Below are 17,013 nucleotides of genomic sequence, written 5' to 3' on the forward strand. Positions count from 1 at the left end.
AGCAGATGCTGTATGCTCCTGGGGTCCGAAAGCAAGAAAAAGATCTCGTAGCGAATATCCCTAGCAAGGGAATACATCATTTTTTTTTTAAAAAAAAACTAGAGGACCTGCAACGCAAGTTAGTTCTTTCATTCTCGTCCTACGTTGTCACCCTACTTCGAGTTTAGCATTCTTCAGCCTTGACTTGGGCTCTGGATGTCCTCTCTTTGACAACTTAAAATCGCAACTCTTAGATCTTCTCCCAAGGAAAGTCGAGAATCCCTTGGTTTGAGGAGTTCTAACACTCATCCAAGTGCAAAGCTATGGTTCGAAGCCACACAGGTTTCCTGGCTCCATGTCTTGTCTCATTGTGCTATCTTACACATCCATTCTTCGAGGACGTAGATCTGAACTGAAGGCGGTTGGTTTATGGATCCAAAGTAGATGAAGTGATCGTTTGCGGAGTTGCGAGGGTTTATTTATTCCTGACCTATGTCACGCTGACCCGTGGACATTGAAGGTATGCCTGGTTGCTTCTAGCATTTGGGGCACATCGCTTGCCAACACAAGGCCTCATGAGACCAAAGATAGGCCAACGCCGACTTCTTAAGCACTCAGAAACAATATCTAGTAATCCTTTCTTTTAAATTTTGGTGCAATTCAGCTGTGGAACCGATTAGAACGCACCCGTTTTAAGCCCACATAAGCCGTCATCGTATATTTGGACCACGAGGCATGTCAAATGGTCTTCAAAGGATGGCTATAAAGTACCACAGATTTGAGATATTATGAATGGATTGCAAAACCGTCCGGTATCCCTTTCACATCAGATTTCCTGCAGGTAAAGGTTTAGATTCGATGTTCCTTAATTCAAGCTTATTTGGTCAAACATTTGGATGTCCTGTTCTTGTGGAGCAATCCGTGTTTTTTACGGGAAGGACTGATCCACGCTTTGCCACAGATTTACACCAAAGAAATAGTAGTGAAAAAAGTATGCTTTAAATCTAGTGATTGTATCCGCAGAGCGGCAAGACTATTTCTGCTTGAGAAATGGGGGCATGACAACTGCGAGAACATGTGAGCCCGTGAATAGCTTCTTGGACTGGCTACGGAGTATGTTTTACCGGTATTAAAAACATGGGAAGGACGAGGAATGGATAGCGAATACTGGAACTTTTTCTACTATAAAAAAGTAACTGCGGCACTAGTTTATAAACGATAGGCCTAAAGCTTGCTTTCCGGGGGAGGGTTAGGAGGTGTTAAATCCTGGTTCGCGATGATCGAAGATTAGCAAAGATCATTGGCAAACGTATAGATCATCAGGGCGAGTGCACAGTTTGTTGCACGGGGCTCAGACCGTGGAATACGCCTTCCGAGCGGCCTCGTGCCTGAAAGTACGCACGGCAATCCGAAAACCCTTTTTAACCACGCGGGGAAAGAAAAAATTTGGAACATCGTCCACGGCACCGCTCAGATGCCCGCGGTCTCCTAATGTCCAGAGCGTACAAACAGCCCCGCTGCTATCTGTCATGATGCGCAGTTCGAGACTCTCCCCGTCGCAGGCAGCATTCAGCGAAGATTACGGCGTCAGAATATCACCATGATCGACCACTACCGGACTCTGGATCTGCCTACTCCCCGGGAAAGTCGTGCCTGCCTCACGGCAGAGGACATCAAACAGGCCTACCGACTGGCGCTTCTCAAGCACCACCCGGACAAGCAAGGACCCGCGCAGGCGACGAAGGACAAGCCGTCCATCGACACGATCAAAGCCGCGTACGGCGTGCTCTCGGACGCAAAACTCCGCACCGACTACGACCGTGAGCTCCTCCTGTCGAACGATCCGAGCGCAAAGGAAAAGTCCTTTCACACGGGCGAAGAGGTCGTGGACCTAGACGATCTGGAATTCGACGAGAAGCTTGGAAGCTGGTACCGAGGTTGCAGATGTGGCGAGGACAGAGGGTACGTCGTTACGGAGCAGCATCTCGAGAATGAGGAGCAGAGAGGCGGAAGAGAAGTTGTGGTCGGTTGCAAAGGATGCAGTCTTTGGATTATAGTTGGTTTCAGTTCAGTCGAAGAGGACGAAGTCGACGAACGTAACGGCTCTCAAAAAGCATAGCCCGCTCGAGACGTTGTTCGCATGGCTGGTTTGAGCAGAAACACGCATCTAGCAGATAGAATGACGGGGAGGACGTTTGGGTGTATCTTAGTATATGATCAAGCTTATCACGAACGTCAAAAGAAATTGAAGGCGAACTTCCAAATAAGAATTGTGGGAAAATTTTTTTTCTTAAAGTCTCTTAACTGATCTGCTAACTTGAGGAGCTCCCTATCGTTCTTACCATACGCCATCGTCGGAGAAGAGCATGCACAGAGCCAGCCGCATGCAACCCATGGCTGCAGACTCTGCTTCTCATGCATGACGATTTCACCGCCAAAAGACAGCATAGCTACGAACCACAACAAAGCGCACAACGCGGGGGGATTGGTATCCGGGGGATGATATTTGACGAAAGGGGGGGCTGGGGGACGTAAGACGTGACACATAGTCATGAGTAAATTCCAGAGGGGAAGACCGCTTGCTAAATAAGCCACACAAGTAATTTTGCCCGCCAGATCGTACTGATAAGGCTCTCGCTCCGTAAGGTAGTGCTCTTAAGGAAAGGATTGTTGTAAAAAGTTCGAGAGCGTCGCAGAGAGCTCAGAGTTAGACCATGGCGTAATCTATCACACGTCTAGCCTCTTAAGAAGCAGGGGCCGCCTCCTCGGCAGACTTCTCCGGCTCCGGTTCGGCAGCAGGGGCTTCAGCAGGCTTCTCCTCCTTTGGAGGCTCAGCTGCTGGAGCCTCGGGTTCATTTCCATCGGACGATGTCCACAGCGTGAGGTTGTCACGCAGAAGCTGCATGATCAAAGTGCTGTCGCGGTAGGACTCTTCAGACAACGAGTCAAGCTCAGCGATGGCGTCATCGAAGGCTTGCTTAGCCAAGTGGCAGGCACGATCGGGCGAGTTAAGGATCTCGTAGTAGAAGACGGAGAAGTTGAGCGCAAGACCGAGGCGGATCGGGTGCGTTGGAGTCAATTCCGTCTGTGCAATGTCGGTGGCGCTCTGTTAAGGGCATGTCAGCGACTATAACATAATTGCGTCTACAAAGATAAAGCCTACCTTGTATGCGTCGTGCGCAGCGGTCGCAGCATTCTTGCGCTTCTCGCCAGAGGCGAACTCAGCAAGATAGCGATGGTAGTCACCCTTCCTGTTCGCTCGGTGTCAGCGTGGTGCGCAGCAAAATGGCTTCTTGCTGCACGCACATCTTGTGGTAGAAGACCTTGGACTCGCCAGACTCGGCTTTGGGGATCAAGTGCTCGTCAAGAACATCCAGGACGTCCTGGCAGACCTTTTCGAGCTCTCCCTCGATCTTCTGGCGGTATTCACGGATGGTGGCGACGTGCTTCTCCGAGCCCTTTGACTCCTCCTTTTGCTCGATGGAGCTAATGATGCGCCACGACGCGCGCCGTGTGCCGACGACGTTCTTGTATGCAACAGATAGAAGGTTGCGCTCGTCAACGGAAAGCTCGCCGCCGAGCTTAGCGACTTCCTACGGTGCGTTTGTCAACGAACTGCTGTCAGTTTTGAGGGGGGAGGAGGTGCGAACCTTCATGTACGTAACCATCTCTGCACACGCCTGACGTTAGCAAAATTTTTCCTCCTTCTGTGACCCAGTGCAGATGAAGGCATGCTCACCATCGTAGCGTTCGGCTTGCTCGCACAGCCGTGCAAGGAAGGTTTTGCTACAAACAATTAAGCCTATATTTCCAAAGCGCTCACCGAAGTAGCCACGTACTTTTCACGCTGCGGAGGCAAACATCAGAATCAGCACGCGAACCTTGAACCAAAATCGGTTATGACGCCGGGACTGCTCCCACGATCTCGCCCAAAAGCAAAGCTCTCAGATCGTGTGAGACCCCACAGCGGACGGCGCGGGGCGGCAAACTCACCTCCTTGTTGTCTGTCATTGTGATTGTCGGTTCAAGACGAGTGGGGAAGATGTGAAGGGCGACGGGGTTTGTGGATGGGGGCTGCTGGGGCTGGGAAAATGGGATGAGGGCTTGGGTTGGTTGTCAGAAGGCGAGTTGCGAAGGTGATTAAAGGAAGAGAGGCGCGGACGTTAGATAGTTGGCAAAGGGAGACGAATATTGCCAGGGTCCAGCAAGTGGCACCTCTGGACCGTGAACGCTATTGATTCAGGTTCAGGAGCGGTTTGTGTCATTCTCGGGGCAACGTTAATGCTCGCCTTGTCTTTTGCCTTGTCCTTTGGGAACTCTCTTCCTCTCTCTCCCACACTCTCGCTGCGCTGTCACTGCTCACACGGCCACGATCCTTTCGGAATCTGCTGATTCACATGCCGGTGCGCCTTTGCTACGAGGCTACAACGTGTCACTTTCTTGGAGCGCCCAAAACAAACGACGAAGCCCAACACGCTTGAAATTTTCTCTACAAACGAAAGACATCACGTTGTGGTCTTTTTGCCGGCTAGCGGGACCTATCGTGCCATATGTCGCCGTCTGCAAGCCGTCGACGCACCCCACGGCAGCCCTCGTGAGGTCGCGAGCGACGTGTCCGGGATCATGAGCTCATCCAGCGTCTCGTTGAGCTGGCATCCTGCACTCCAATCCTATTTTGGCCCTCCCCGTTGTGATTTCGCTTTGCTGTGCTTAACTGGCTCTTATATCGTGGCTTGTTGCCCAAAAGTCTCTTCCTCGCGGCACGAGATTGGACGTTGGCCATGTTTCATATGCAGATTGGCAAGGTCCGGGGCTGATTTAGCGCCTCATCGACGTGTGATCCAACTAAACCGCCCCCAGCCTAGGCGGCCATCAACGGTGACACCCAGCAGATCTTCGCTGAACCTTGGCTAGATTACAGACCAAAGCCTCTCCTCCGCTACGCATAAACAATTCGTCGCGCGGACGCGACGGTTTCATATCAAGAGCCTCCACGCAGCGAGGATCAGAGCCGCTGTGCCAGTGCATACACCACTGCGCGAATATTAGCATCCCCCAGCTGTTGAATCTCCCACGCAGCACGACGGGCACTTACATCAGCCACTGCAGAGTTTGGAACTTGACCGCCTCCAGTCTTTCCCGCAGCACCGCAGTTTCTTGCTCTATTCTCGTCTCCGTCTCCTTGATCTTCAATTCCTGCACATTCGCTTCCTCCCTTATGCGGCCTTTCTCGAGATTCAAGTCCAGCCTGAGCGAAGCTTGCGTCCGCTGCACCTCGTCTCTCAGCCTAGAGTTGAGCTTCGCGAGCTCGTTTGTCAGCCTTTCGTGTGACGCCCTTGTCAGCGATGATTCCGTTGAATCTGCAGTCAGCAGTTCAGAGCGTAGTTTTGCAAAGTCAACCTTCTGCGTGTATGTTACTCGTTCTTGGTCCTCCCGAAGGACCATGGTTCGGGTCAAGTTTTGTATGCTGTCGCTGCCTGTTACACGTGGCAATGAACAAAGCCTCATTCAAGCGCTCACCTCTCCTCAATAACGTCGCTGAGCACTTTCATCATTGCCTCCGCTTGCTCTTCAGTGAAGCCCTCATCCTTCAACCTCTGCACGAACTTTAGCGTATCGAAGTGGTGATCGCGTGGCCGAATCGGCGTCGCAGAAAATCTTCTATGCTGCGCGATGCTCGAGGCATGAGAAGCTGGGACTGCAAGATCCAAGGCCTTGTGTTGAGGAGCACTCTTCTCCGTTCTTCTCGTCCGTCCAGCAGCAACGACGGAGTGCGTGGTGAGCTGTCTTGGCCCCACGCTGGTTAGGCGCCGCGATATTTGCGGCAACACATAGCGTGGAGCTACAGCCATGATGGCTGTTCTGGCCTCTATCGATCAATGAAGCTTCAGGTCTTGAAAGGTTTACTATGGACGAAAAGCTGCGATGAATGCTCGGCACGAACTGTCGACTTGCCGATATCGGAGGTCGGAGCCAAGGTTGAATATCCCAGGTGATCCTGACCCTTTTGTGCGCTTTCTTAATTGAACTCACGAAGACTTTGTTAACAGTTTGAAGGCTCACATATTCATTACAAGTATGGCGTAGCTCGAAATTTCTTTGTCTTCTTCATTTGATGCGCAGCAACTTTGCTCTATGCGCTACGGCTTTTTGCTGTCAGGATAAAGTCGACGATTGTGCGAGAATGCTGCGATGCTCCTTAATGCAATAGCATCATAAGAGCGTCAATTTATATGATATATCTTACGATTAGATAGCTCACTGATTTGGCAACGGATTTCATTCCCATGCGAGAATCAAATTCGCATAGTCAGCGTTTTCATGAGAAGCATATCACATCAGTCACCCGACTGGTCTATTCCAAACCCAAATCAAGAATATCTGCAAAAATTCATGGTTTTTACTTCGTGGTCATGCTCAAGTGATTGCGGTCTAAAAGTTTACAGTAGTGAAAAAAAATCAGATCTCATCAAGTTTCTGCCAGATTGTGATCGTGAGGAAGTTCACTACACTGTTAACTTGTTGATCAAAATGGTTAAGCGATTTCCGTATCTGGAGGCCAGACACTAACCCGGTAAACGTACTGCTGCCTCCCAGCCAAGCATTCAATCTTGTCTCAAGTCTTATCCACTGGCCACTTCACCAATAATTAATCAACGGCGGCTCCATCTCTACCTTTGTAACATGTCTGGTTCGGAGTTGAGAATTAAGAAGTATCATGGAGTCGTCTGCCTCCGCCTCCGTTCAACCGTCCTGGGGAGTGAAACCCAATCACTCAAGCATTGCGGACTATATCCCGTTAGGCTGTTTATGCCTCTTTCCAAGTGGCCACACTAGTCAAAGAGGCAATCGAGTATGGCTTGAAGTCCTTACTTGCGACTCTTTTTTACCCCCCGATCTTCATTTTGTAGTGAAGCTCCATGCCGCTCGATGGATCAAGCTCTTCCGGCAAGAATACGATGAAAACATATGCTTGCGAGTGTATCTCCTACCTGACGATATTCGCCTATCAAGCGTGGATAGACAGAGCAAGACGCTGAGAGCAGACTTGGGGCATTTATGCTCGAGACTTGACACAAGCATCGAGGCTTGGAATGGAAGCCCAAACCCTGCCACGTGCAAAAAGTTTGACCTTTGGGCAACTGGAGTCAACCGCTCCCTGTTCTGGCTTTTCAATTCGCTGCCTTCGCCAAATCCAAATCCGTATCGGATTCCGGATCGGTACTCGAGGAGTGCCGCCGAAAACGTGCTGTCAAAATCTGGAGTCCCTTGCTCCTCTGGTACTCCGTCGTCGGACTCTGTCGAGAGCATACCTGATCTAAAGGCAACACTCTACCCGTACCAAGCAAGAACAGCTGCTGCAATGATTGAACGAGAGACGCTGCCAAGTACAAATCTAGACCCTCGCTTTGAGGAGCGCACGTGTCCGACTGGTTCAAAATACTATTACAATCCACGAGCTTTGCAATTCCGTTTGTCGCCTCCTCAGTATGAGGGGAGTAGAGGAGGGATACTCGCAGAGAGTATGGGAGTAGGCAAGACTGTCATCATTATTGCGCTAATTCTAGCTACGAGATATCATCTACCACGCATCCCACCACAATACTCAACGTCGACCACAACTCGACCCAGAATTTGTCGATTGGCGGATATGGTCATTGCATGCGCAGGGAGATCAAATGTTCCGCTCAAATCGCATATGCATTTTTTTCGCCGAGGTTTGTACCCTCATCTTGAGGCCAAGATTGATGCTATTCCTACAACATATGAGATTCCATATTCGACGAGGCGGTCGAGCAGGACGAGCATCGTTGTTCCGCCACCGAAGAGAGTCCGACTTTGCTCGACCTCTATCGTGGTAGTACCTCGAAATTTATTCCGACAGTGGCAGGCTGAATTGAACAAGCACGCCAATCTGTCGTCTGGAGGCTTGCGAGTTCTATTTCTCGAGAAGAGCAAAGACCGTTTGCCTGATGCCGATGAGATTGCAACTTACGACATCCTCCTTTTCAGCAAAACAAGGTTTGAGCAGGAAGCAAAAGACGGCCAGGATGACAAGGTTTGCTCCTCCCGTCTTCTCGAATCCATCCGTTCTAACCTGATTCTAGGGCAGGACCACTTCAAATGTCCGAGCTGGCTGCCAGTGTCCTTACATAGGAGCAACTCGAATCAGAGATTGCAGTTGTCTTCGTCCCGAAGATATCTATCAATCTCCCCTGAAAAAGCTGCATTTTCTGCGCATAGTCATTGATGAAGGTCACGAGTTTACGTCTTCATCATCCAATGCCGTCAGAGTTGCGACGACTTTGGTCCAAGCCGAACGAAGGTGGATAGTCTCCGGAACTCCAGCCAAGGAACGCCTTTTTGGGGTGGATGTTGAACTGGCTGGGAATTTGTTCGCAAATGATGAGGAACAGATGCCTGAGTTCACTCCGGTTCATTCGGGACGCTTTGGACTCGCCTTACAGAGTCGCAAAAGCTACATTCGACAAGAGGAACTGAACGGAGCTTCAAAGTCGATTGGTGTTTTGCTTTCAAACTTCCTCCAAGTCCGACCATGGGCTGGGAATGAACTGGAGCCTAAATCAGAGTGGGAAGACTTTGCATTTCGACATGAGACTTTCAAGGGCAGAACACATTCAGCATTTTCGCAGTGCATGGTCTCTACGCTTAACACATTGGTCTTGAAGACAAGACCAGAGGATATCGAGCGAGACGTGCTTCTTCCACCCCTGCACGCTTCTGTGAAGATGTTGAAGCCGTGTTATTACGATATTATCACTCTCAATCTTTTCAACTTCTTCATATTGGCTAACGCTGTCACGAGCGAACGGACGGACGTGGACTACCTTTTCCACAAGAACAGCACAGCGTCTAGACATTCGTTAGTTCGAAATCTTAGAGCCTCACCCTTCTTTTGGACAGGTTGGACGGAAAGTGACGTCGTCTCGGCAATAGGACATTCCGAGAGATATTTATGCAAAGAAGGCACCTCGTGCTCCATGGAAGATCGCGAGCAGTTATCAGAAGGCATAAGATTCGCAAGAAGGGTGCTGGAAAGTCCAGGATGGAAGGCTATGTCTCAGACGCACGAAATAGCTTTGTATGTTGAGAATTGGCCAGACGAGTATCGTGAACCTTGGTCGTTGGATGGAGGCAGTGATCCAATAATGGTTGGAGCTAGTCAGCTTCATGCAGCGCAAAGGTTCGTGAACGAGAAACTATTTGACCCAAATCCTATTGAAAATCTCGCCGCGCTTGGCAGCGTTGAACGGAAAAAGGCTTTTACCGTTGAAGAGGATGAAAGGAGGACAAAGGCCAAGGAAGGCACAATGACTAAGATGGGCGTTCCGGTGTCCGGCATGCGCGAGAAACAGTTCGACAGTCGACAGCATGCTTCTCCTAAAAAAGGTCTATCAAAGACCGTAAAAGTTTCCGATGTCCAGGGTGCCGATGATCTTGTTGAGACAAATTTCAAACGTAAACGGTTGAACGCATTTGATGATCGAGAGCTACCGTCCGACTCGCCTTTAGCAGCAGCGTCGGTCATAGGCACAGTCTCAAGCAAGCTCTCATATCTTCTGGGACGGGTGATTGAGTTGCATGTTGACGAGAAGATTTTGATCTTCTATGACGCTGACAACGCAGCGTGGTACATCTCGCAGGTGCTAGATCTTTTCCACGTAAAGCATCTCATTTACGCACGCCATCTCAATGTTGAGCAGCGTTCGAAGTATATTGTGGCCTTCGACACAGATGACAGCATCAGAGTACTTCTCATGGATATCACACATGGAGCTTGGGGTCTCAACGTCAACAAGGCGTCTCGTGTATTCTTCCTCAATCCACCTATGTCGCCGCATACAGAAGCCCAAGCCATAAAACGTGCACATCGAATCGGACAGACTAAAGCTGTGTATGTTGAGACACTGGTCCTGGAGGGTACCATCGAGGAAGCTATGTTCAAGCGCAGCAAGGCCATGACGAGAGAAGAGCATGACAATGCGGGAAAGGAAATTTCGAATGATTCTGGTGTGGCTAAGATCATCCAATCGGCTAGGAGCATACCACTGCCGGATGATGCTCGAACAGCAAAGTCGCACATGGCTCCGCTTAAAGTACCATTGCAGGTCTTTGGACGAAAGGGTCGACACGACATCAAGATCAAGGGCATTGATGCGGAAGAGGGTGAAGACCAAGCTCGACCGAAACGCAAGAAGGCGAAAAAGTCGGGGTTCACCAGCCCTGAAACAGAACGAAGCGAGAGTATGAGTTTGAGCGAATCAACAGCACTGCAGCCTTCTCTAAATCTTGGAAGTATATTCGGGTAGATGCCGCATGGTCCATACTCTAGTTCTAGTTTTGGACGCGGCCAGGAGTTCTCGGAAACACGCACTTAGTTTCGCGGCCTCTTGACTCTATCATAGAAGGATACCCAAGCAAATTCTTAATCTTAGAAATAGCTTTCAGTGTCGCATGCTTCCAATTATTTCTTCACCTCCTCTCATCGAGAATGAATCCATGACGATCACGTGCTTTCTTCTGCCCGTTAATTTCAGGGTTGCCATTCCAATCTTAGCGTTTAACTTACGACCCAAAAAGTTCAGTTCTTCTAGTCCATTGGTCTCACGCTTGCATTTTCTTGCTTACGACGACCTCTTCGCACTTCTACTTTCGAAGCTTCGTACTGCCAATTGTAGTCGGATAGCTTGAGATTGGTACACCAATCTTGCCTCAGCTGCAAGCTCAAAATTGGAGAGCGAGCTTCAAGCACGATGTCATTAGCTCCGTTGAAGGACTACATAAACAGTGCGTGCTTTATTTTCTAGCGCTGGTGTTGCTTCGGATATTAATAGCCTCATTCAGATGTGGTGCGTGTGATCACAATCGACGGTCGCACATACCAAGGCACCCTTCTTGCAGTGGACAATTCCACAAATTTGATTCTCACTGGAGCTGAGGAACGCGTCATACAACCACCGGACAGCGACGAGCCGAATACTATATCTGAGCCTCAAGTCCTCCTTGTGAGGGGCGATCTGGTTCTTGTTTGCGCTTTGGTGGACGAGGACGTGGATAGCGAGATCGATTGGCTGAAGGTACGCGGAGGTCCAATAGGCAGTACGAAACACGTGTGAAGAGAGGGAACATAGGTGGGGGGAAAGGAACTCATGACGTACAACGACATTGAAGTCAGAAGTGTCGGCGCACGGGTCCAAGAACGAGAACGACACGCGAGGCCACGGACCTGTGAATCAATTGCTCCAAGAAAGAAGCCTAATGCGCGATCCGCGAGCTCAAAGACAGTATGTATACACGTACTTTTTCTTGAAGAATGGGAGATAACATTGACTGTCTAAAGCCCAGAGTCCACCGACATGCTCTGTTTCCTTTACAGGCACCGTAACTTCCGGGTGTCTAGTCCAGTGCACCTACACAGGCTGCTCGTCTATTCTAATTACACTGTCCAAGGAGACCCTCCCAAGGCTTCAGCGAGACGATGTCGGATGATTGCTTTTGCAGCACGCCGTTTATGTAATTACCTGCGATCCACTGCTTGATTTGGACATTACTTGGCACCCTCCAGTTTCTTGCATCTTCAGAGAAGTTCAACACCACGAGCCATTTATCCGAGCCGTCCGACTTTGTGTACGCGAAGATTGGATCGTCGTTGCCTTTTTCATCACCGACGATGTCAAATTGGCCATAGACAAAGACGCTTTTGTTTTTTTGTCTACGGGTTAATGCTCGTTTCCAGAATTGGAAAACAGACTCGTTTTGAGGATCATGGCCGTTGACCTGAGCTTTGGCGTTGATTGTTTGGAAATCTGGTACTAGTTTCATCCATGGCTTCACAGATGGCTCCGTAAATCCAGCGTTTGGTGTCTCATCCGTCCAAGGAATAGGTGTTCTTGCGTGGTCCCTTGACTTTGCATTGACGACATGCTTTGCATGGTCCATCATCTTTGCGTCATGGCCGTACATTGTCTTCATCTTCTTCCAGTAATTTATTGATTCAACATCGTCCATGTACTCTTCCGGGTTCGTCTCACCTGCGAAGTTCTTCATACCGAGCTCCTGTCCCTGGTATACGAAAACTGTACCGCTTAACGTTGTCATCATCAGTGCCAACAGCTTTGCACAGTGATTACGGTACTGCTCGTCGTCACTTGTATAACGACTAACGGAACGTGGGTTGTCATGATTCTCTATGAATAATGAATTCCAACCACCTCGTCGTTGCATCATTTCCTGCTGATGTGCCAAAATCCGACGGATTTCTGACTGCTTCCAGTCGTACATAGTCATTCGGTACGATCCCGGAATGTTGTCGATGTCCACAAGTTCGAAAAGGAATATCATACTCAGTTCTTGTCGATCAGGGTGTACAGCACGCAGTATTTCGTCCTCATCCCGAACCCATGGCATCTCACCGACAGTTACAGCGTCATACTTGCTCAAAACCTTTTGATTCATCTCATGTAGATATTCATGCAACCGTGGCCCATTTGCGAAATGTTTGAAGCCTGGTTGGAATCGATGGTCTGGAGCAACCACCTCGGCATCAGGCAGTCCCGGGACTTTGGAGATGAGGTTGATAACGTCCATGCGAAAGCCACACGCTCCGCGGTCCAGCCAAAAGCGAAGAACGTCGTGAACGGCAGCACGTACCTCCGGATTTTCCCAATTGAGGTCTGGTTGGTAGGGGGTGAACAGGGAAAGGTAGTATTCCTGCGTATGCTCGTCCCATGTCCACGCACTGCTCTCCTCACCGAGGATCATGGACCAGTTGTTCGGTGGCTGTCGTTTTCCGTCGGCATCGTACTTAGCTGGTCTCCATATATACCAGTCTCTCTTTGAATTCTCTTTTGACGATCTCGACTCTAGAAACCACTTCGCTTGATCGCTAGTGTGGTTCACCACCAGGTCAACCATCAACTTCATATCTCTTTTCCTCATCTCAGCAATAAGTTCGTCTGCGTCCGCTAGCGTCCCATATTTGGGGTCCACGTCGCAGTAGTCGCTGATATCGTAGCCCATGTCCTTTTGTGGGCTTTTACAGAATGGGCTACACCATATTATGTTCGCTCCTAGCTCCTTAATGTAGTCCAGCTTGCTCGTTAAGCCTTTGAGGTCGCCCCATCCGTCGCCATTGCTGTCTTTGAAACTTGCTGGGTACACCTGATAGATTACCGATTCTTTCCACCACGCTGGGTGAGAGAAAGTGTTGGTGGCCATTTGCAATCTCTCTGGGCGGTCAGGAAATCAGCTCTCGCACAGGAAAACCTCTTGTTTATCAAAGACCCTTACGATCCACAAATTCTTGCTTAGGCTGCAGACTTGCGTCATTGATCTTCTCTGTATCTAGGTAGGATTCCCTTTGGTACCCGCTTCTGTGCAGCAAATTTAATGCGCAACTGTCGCAGGGACAACATCGGGCGTGTGAATAAGATAAACTTTGTCTTATTGGCTGGATGTCGTTCCGAGTGTGAAATCGAAGATTGTAATTCTGCTACGTTTCAACATGAGATAAGTATTCTTTAAAGCCTTGGTTACTTTTTACGCAAATTACGATACCGGCTGTGGTTCACAAAAAGCTGACTGGGGGTCAAAGCACTGTGGACTGTCTGTTTTCAGGACTTAGATTACGGAACTTCAGGGACTAGTAGAAATGGCAGTGGTTTTGGCTTAGCACAAATACCTCCCGACATCTCAAATCGCGTTGCTCTGGGAGCGGGTGTTTCCAGCGTGATGTACAAAATCTTCATTGCCCAGACGCCGTCAATTAACGATGCGCGAATGGTTATAGCCCGTCAGAGCGCATTCTAGACGTTCGCAGTGACAATCTGCGTTCATTACGTTTCTAATTTGGTCAGACAACATACGCGATTCCTGGTACATCCACAAGGTGCGCGAACCTCGCTTTTCACCAGGTGGTAAGCCTTTGACAAAAGATCGGCCTGCGTTCACACACCATAGGCCCGCGACAACCTCATTTCTGAGCCGCCTCTATGGCTTGGTGTCTGTTTAGCCCAAGGTGATCAATTTGCTCCTGAGACCCCTCGATCGTTCTCCTTTGTCTTTCGGTGACTGTGCTATCGGCGGAGCCAATGGCATTGATATTCATTACGCCACTGCCGTCAACGTAGCCTCGGCCTTTAGAGTGCTCGACCGAGTGCGATGACCCGTCAGGGTCGGTCTCTGTCGTTGTCTTCTTCTTGCCGGTGAAGAGACCAGAGACCACTGCTGCGAGGTTGAGGTTCAGACCGGCCTGACACGCATTAGCTGGGGAACTTCGAGAGCGAGCCGTTACCTTGTGTATAACCAAAAGTTCAGGACACGGGAAGCAAATTTTGAGCGTACACTTGCTGATCCCTTTGCTTCTACCTCTCTTTCGTCAACCTGCCTCATGCGTTGCGACTGGCCGACATGCCTATCCAGTTGTTGATCTTGCTTCTTTGCGACGGAGCCTGACATATTGGAAAATACGAAGCAACAGATGGAATTTATGTGAACAGTCCTTTTTACGGCGAGAAAATTTCAGACGCGACAGATAGTTGGCGGTCCTACCTCCGGAGTTTGCAGAAGCTTTGCGATTTATGTTGTGCCAGCCTGATGTGATGTCATATTTCCTGCTGTAGGTACCCTGAGCAAGGATTCTTCCAGGATTCAAGATCAAATACTGCGGAAGCTCGATTATAGCTTTGCTGCATTATCTTCTACTATGAGTAAGGGGTAATGATGCGAACAATCAATGTCATTCTATGGATAGCGGCATGAAGGATATCATAACATGCTGTCCACATAAGCAGCGCATGAAGCGCAACACATATAAGTCGTTGCAGCTGTTGTTTGAATGATCATACAAATCATCCAGAAGAAGATGATCAATCATGTAGCGCGCGAGCGTCCAACGCTCTGCAATGCAGGAAGACTCTCCAAGATGTACAATATTACATCGAGACACATTGTGCTCCGCTGTATGAACAAACTGGTCTTAACTTCGTATCCGAAACGGTACAACGCCCACAAAGACCACCAGGAGCCAAAACGCCGCCGTTGCAGTCAGCACTTGTCGTAAAACTGGACGCGCTGCCTCATTCACGACTAGGGCAATGCCACAGGCTGCAGCGGCTGTAGTGGGTGTGGGGCCCAAGTTTTGTGCATATATCGTCGTACAATAGCCATTGTAGGTCGCCAGCCCTGTGGTCTTGCCAACGACGATGATGTTTCCTGCTGCTGTCGTGGTACTACCTTGACCTCCAGCCGCGATAACAGTTGTGACCTCGTTCGGTTGCTGGTACTGAGTGGTCGTTACGTACACGGTGACTGTTTGAATCTGGTTGGCACTGCAAAAGTTAGCACTTGAGCAAGATCTTTCCTTCGTCTAGGCCTACTTCACGCTTCCTTGTGCGCAAGTGACGCCGCTAGGACAGCACCCAACGTATGTATGCGCTGAATCTGCCCAGGCGCATGTATTGCCTGACGGACAACACCTAAGACAGCATTAGCAAGCACGCATTGTATATGCCACGGCACCTCTCGACGAACCAGTTCCAGACGCCGATATTTCCACAGCTCTGCGGTGCAGAATTTGGACAATAGGCCGGGCTTGCAGCATTCAAATTACTCAAAGACTGTCCGTTCGGTCCTACGATGTAAATTGCCCCAGAAAAGGCATAGTAGTTCTGTCGCGCTACCAGGTCATCTTCCAGGCTTCGCGCTGCGATCTCCTTTAAAGCTGGCTCCGCATTCTTCGCTCGTATGGCAGGCCATTGTAGGTCGCTCCGTCGGTCATAAAGTGCGCGCGGTCTTGCTATATCCTCTGACAGTGGCTCTGCGCTCAGCAAGACAGTTCGCGACGCGCTTGGGAGGAGAGTGAGAAAAAGTGGGAGGCTGGGAATAAACTGGCGCATTTCGTGCTGGGGAGCTCGATGTTGGGCAAGTCGCTAATCGATAAGCTTTGGACGGAAGAAGCGAGTGATGATCGGGCTTTTCTTAGGCTTCAGACATTATGTTCATACCAAATGAATAAGGAAGATCAGGAAAAGCTGAAGAGGAAGCCGAAATAACGATGCTGTATAATCCAGTTCTTTAGGTTCAACGGCAGGCTCAGCTGGCAACCCGAAGCTAGCAAACTTGTAGCTCCGGAAACCTTGGAAGTGAGCACAGTGATCAGAAGACTGGGAGATCCCATGCATCCATCAGCCGACTTGGTACCAGGGTTTAGCCGTTACCTGAGCAGATGCAAATGTATGTACCGTACATGGCTAGAACAGCGGATTTGGACATTGATCGTCAGGGATTGCTAGACCTGAGAACAGCAAGACGAGCCCAAAGCTGCCGGATGTCCGGATGAGGTTGGTCGAGCGGACACGCAAGAAGGTGGATTTGAGGCATCTGAGCAGAGCCTCGACGGGGAGAAACTGCGCATGCAAGGCTGGGTCTGTACCATTGTCTTTGGTCAGAGATATTTCGTGCATTAGCCTCACAAGGGTAAGGTCTACTGGGTGCGACGCAGCTGTTCGAGAAACTCGACGGGCCTCTGATCATCACATATGTGTTTCCAGGCTTGATACAAAAAGCTGTCGCTATCTGCTTCGGCCGCTCGCTCTGATGCCGAGCTCGATAATGGCTGCAAATAGGACCCCGCCGAGTACATCGAGGATGGACCTGATAATTATGGTACTCACCGGGCCCATGCGAGCATACGTCAGTCCGCGTGTGTGGTGGGGAACGATGTTGCTGGCTGGCCGGTTTGTAGTTCCACCAGCCCCAACGCTATCTCACTCCTCGCCTCGTTCTAGCATGATCCATCGAGCGTAGATCACGACGCTGAAGTGGGAAATGCAGATGCTGCCAATTCGAACCTGCGGTGAGGTCTTACGAAACACATCCACATCACCACATGGCAGCCTGAATTCAGTGCCCAAAGCACGTGACTCGTCTCGTGACTCTTGCCGACAACGAAGGCGCGACATCCAGCCAACCTAAGTTACTATCCCACGCCCGCCTGGCGGATCCATCGTCCAG

The 17,013-nt window shown here is 49.9% G+C and overlaps 8 protein-coding genes across 9 annotated transcripts; 3 read left to right on the top strand and 5 right to left on the bottom strand.

Moving 5' to 3' along the window:
• Nucleotides 1-1,440: 1,440 nt before the first annotated feature.
• On the top strand, nt 1,441-2,249 carry PV09_05426 (uncharacterized protein). Its single transcript, XM_016358930.1, has one exon. The coding sequence runs from the start codon at nt 1,580-1,582 to the stop codon at nt 2,096-2,098; it is 519 nt and encodes a 172-aa protein (XP_016213069.1). The 5' UTR covers nt 1,441-1,579; the 3' UTR covers nt 2,099-2,249.
• Nucleotides 2,244-4,309, bottom strand: PV09_05427 (14-3-3 family protein epsilon). The gene is made up of 7 exons (XM_016358931.1): nt 3,973-4,309; nt 3,819-3,826; nt 3,719-3,765; nt 3,630-3,649; nt 3,286-3,572; nt 3,143-3,230; nt 2,244-3,085 (listed from the first exon to the last, which is right to left on the bottom strand). Exons 1-7 carry the CDS (start codon nt 3,988-3,990, stop codon nt 2,723-2,725), a joined length of 831 nt encoding a protein of 276 aa, XP_016213070.1. The 5' UTR covers nt 3,991-4,309; the 3' UTR covers nt 2,244-2,722.
• A 129-nt stretch (nt 4,310-4,438) lies between these two features.
• Nucleotides 4,439-5,882, bottom strand: PV09_05428 (uncharacterized protein). The gene is made up of 3 exons (XM_016358932.1): nt 5,500-5,882; nt 5,075-5,446; nt 4,439-5,013 (listed from the first exon to the last, which is right to left on the bottom strand). Exons 1-3 carry the CDS (start codon nt 5,829-5,831, stop codon nt 4,956-4,958), a joined length of 762 nt encoding a protein of 253 aa, XP_016213071.1. The 5' UTR covers nt 5,832-5,882; the 3' UTR covers nt 4,439-4,955.
• Nucleotides 5,883-6,616: 734 nt separating this feature from the next.
• Nucleotides 6,617-10,507, top strand: PV09_05429 (uncharacterized protein). Its single transcript, XM_016358933.1, has 2 exons — nt 6,617-8,038; nt 8,088-10,507. The coding sequence occupies exons 1-2, from the start codon at nt 6,698-6,700 to the stop codon at nt 10,308-10,310; spliced, it is 3,564 nt and encodes a 1,187-aa protein (XP_016213072.1). The 5' UTR covers nt 6,617-6,697; the 3' UTR covers nt 10,311-10,507.
• Nucleotides 10,508-10,574: 67 nt separating this feature from the next.
• PV09_05430 (uncharacterized protein) lies at nt 10,575-12,622 on the top strand. The gene is made up of 3 exons (XM_016358934.1): nt 10,575-10,788; nt 10,846-11,285; nt 11,342-12,622. The coding sequence occupies exons 1-2, from the start codon at nt 10,755-10,757 to the stop codon at nt 11,115-11,117; spliced, it is 306 nt and encodes a 101-aa protein (XP_016213073.1). The 5' UTR covers nt 10,575-10,754; the 3' UTR covers nt 11,118-11,285; nt 11,342-12,622.
• On the bottom strand, nt 11,302-13,282 carry PV09_05431 (uncharacterized protein). Its single transcript, XM_016358935.1, has one exon. The coding sequence runs from the start codon at nt 13,216-13,218 to the stop codon at nt 11,434-11,436; it is 1,785 nt and encodes a 594-aa protein (XP_016213074.1). The 5' UTR covers nt 13,219-13,282; the 3' UTR covers nt 11,302-11,433.
• Nucleotides 13,283-13,605: 323 nt separating this feature from the next.
• PV09_05432 lies at nt 13,606-14,598 on the bottom strand. 2 transcript variants are annotated; one of them, XM_016358937.1, is made up of 3 exons: nt 14,344-14,598; nt 13,899-14,251; nt 13,606-13,843 (listed from the first exon to the last, which is right to left on the bottom strand). In XM_016358937.1, exons 1-2 carry the CDS (start codon nt 14,455-14,457, stop codon nt 13,973-13,975), a joined length of 393 nt encoding a protein of 130 aa, XP_016213076.1. In that variant the 5' UTR covers nt 14,458-14,598; the 3' UTR covers nt 13,606-13,843; nt 13,899-13,972. The 2 variants fall into 2 exon arrangements, with proteins under 2 accessions (XP_016213076.1, XP_016213075.1); XM_016358936.1 differs by having other exon boundaries at nt 13,606-14,251.
• PV09_05433 (uncharacterized protein) lies at nt 14,579-16,318 on the bottom strand. The gene is made up of 3 exons (XM_016358938.1): nt 15,532-16,318; nt 15,378-15,476; nt 14,579-15,329 (listed from the first exon to the last, which is right to left on the bottom strand). The coding sequence occupies exons 1-3, from the start codon at nt 15,894-15,896 to the stop codon at nt 14,978-14,980; spliced, it is 816 nt and encodes a 271-aa protein (XP_016213077.1). The 5' UTR covers nt 15,897-16,318; the 3' UTR covers nt 14,579-14,977.
• Between the last annotated feature and the right edge of the window lie 695 nt (nt 16,319-17,013).

The sequence above is a fragment of the Verruconis gallopava genome, assembly GCF_000836295.1.
Source record: "Verruconis gallopava strain CBS 43764 unplaced genomic scaffold supercont1.17, whole genome shotgun sequence".
In the NCBI taxonomy this organism is placed as follows: Eukaryota; Fungi; Ascomycota; class Dothideomycetes; order Venturiales; family Sympoventuriaceae; genus Verruconis; species Verruconis gallopava.

What these genes read in the sequence shown, in the direction of transcription:
- PV09_05432 (XM_016358937.1), bottom strand. Translation starts at nt 14,457, where the DNA reads ATGTCAGGCTCCGTCGCAAAGAAGCAAGATCAACAACTGGATAGGCAT. An exon ending in AAGCAAAGGGATCAGCAAGT is followed by an intron (nt 14,252 to 14,343) that starts GTACGCTCAAAA and finishes AATGCGTGTCAG; the next exon opens with GCCGGTCTGAACCTCAACCT.
- PV09_05426 (XM_016358930.1), top strand. Translation starts at nt 1,580, where the DNA reads ATGATCGACCACTACCGGACTCTGGATCTGCCTACTCCCCGGGAAAGT.
- PV09_05430 (XM_016358934.1), top strand. Translation starts at nt 10,755, where the DNA reads ATGTCATTAGCTCCGTTGAAGGACTACATAAACA. An exon ending in GTTGAAGGACTACATAAACA is followed by an intron (nt 10,789 to 10,845) that starts GTGCGTGCTTTA and finishes AGCCTCATTCAG; the next exon opens with ATGTGGTGCGTGTGATCACA.
- PV09_05428 (XM_016358932.1), bottom strand. Translation starts at nt 5,831, where the DNA reads ATGGCTGTAGCTCCACGCTATGTGTTGCCGCAAATATCGCGGCGCCTA. An exon ending in AGCGACGTTATTGAGGAGAG is followed by an intron (nt 5,447 to 5,499) that starts GTGAGCGCTTGA and finishes AGGCAGCGACAG; the next exon opens with CATACAAAACTTGACCCGAA. An exon ending in CAAACTCTGCAGTGGCTGAT is followed by an intron (nt 5,014 to 5,074) that starts GTAAGTGCCCGT and finishes ATATTCGCGCAG; the next exon opens with TGGTGTATGCACTGGCACAG.
- PV09_05429 (XM_016358933.1), top strand. Translation starts at nt 6,698, where the DNA reads ATGGAGTCGTCTGCCTCCGCCTCCGTTCAACCGTCCTGGGGAGTGAAA. An exon ending in AAGACGGCCAGGATGACAAG is followed by an intron (nt 8,039 to 8,087) that starts GTTTGCTCCTCC and finishes ACCTGATTCTAG; the next exon opens with GGCAGGACCACTTCAAATGT.
- PV09_05431 (XM_016358935.1), bottom strand. Translation starts at nt 13,218, where the DNA reads ATGGCCACCAACACTTTCTCTCACCCAGCGTGGTGGAAAGAATCGGTA.
- PV09_05433 (XM_016358938.1), bottom strand. Translation starts at nt 15,896, where the DNA reads ATGCGCCAGTTTATTCCCAGCCTCCCACTTTTTCTCACTCTCCTCCCA. An exon ending in AATATCGGCGTCTGGAACTG is followed by an intron (nt 15,477 to 15,531) that starts GTTCGTCGAGAG and finishes ATGCTGTCTTAG; the next exon opens with GTGTTGTCCGTCAGGCAATA. An exon ending in TGCGCACAAGGAAGCGTGAA is followed by an intron (nt 15,330 to 15,377) that starts GTAGGCCTAGAC and finishes TAACTTTTGCAG; the next exon opens with TGCCAACCAGATTCAAACAG.
- PV09_05427 (XM_016358931.1), bottom strand. An exon ending in GCAAGCCGAACGCTACGATG is followed by an intron (nt 3,650 to 3,718) that starts GTGAGCATGCCT and finishes AGGCGTGTGCAG; the next exon opens with AGATGGTTACGTACATGAAG. An exon ending in CTGCGCACGACGCATACAAG is followed by an intron (nt 3,086 to 3,142) that starts GTAGGCTTTATC and finishes TGCCCTTAACAG; the next exon opens with AGCGCCACCGACATTGCACA.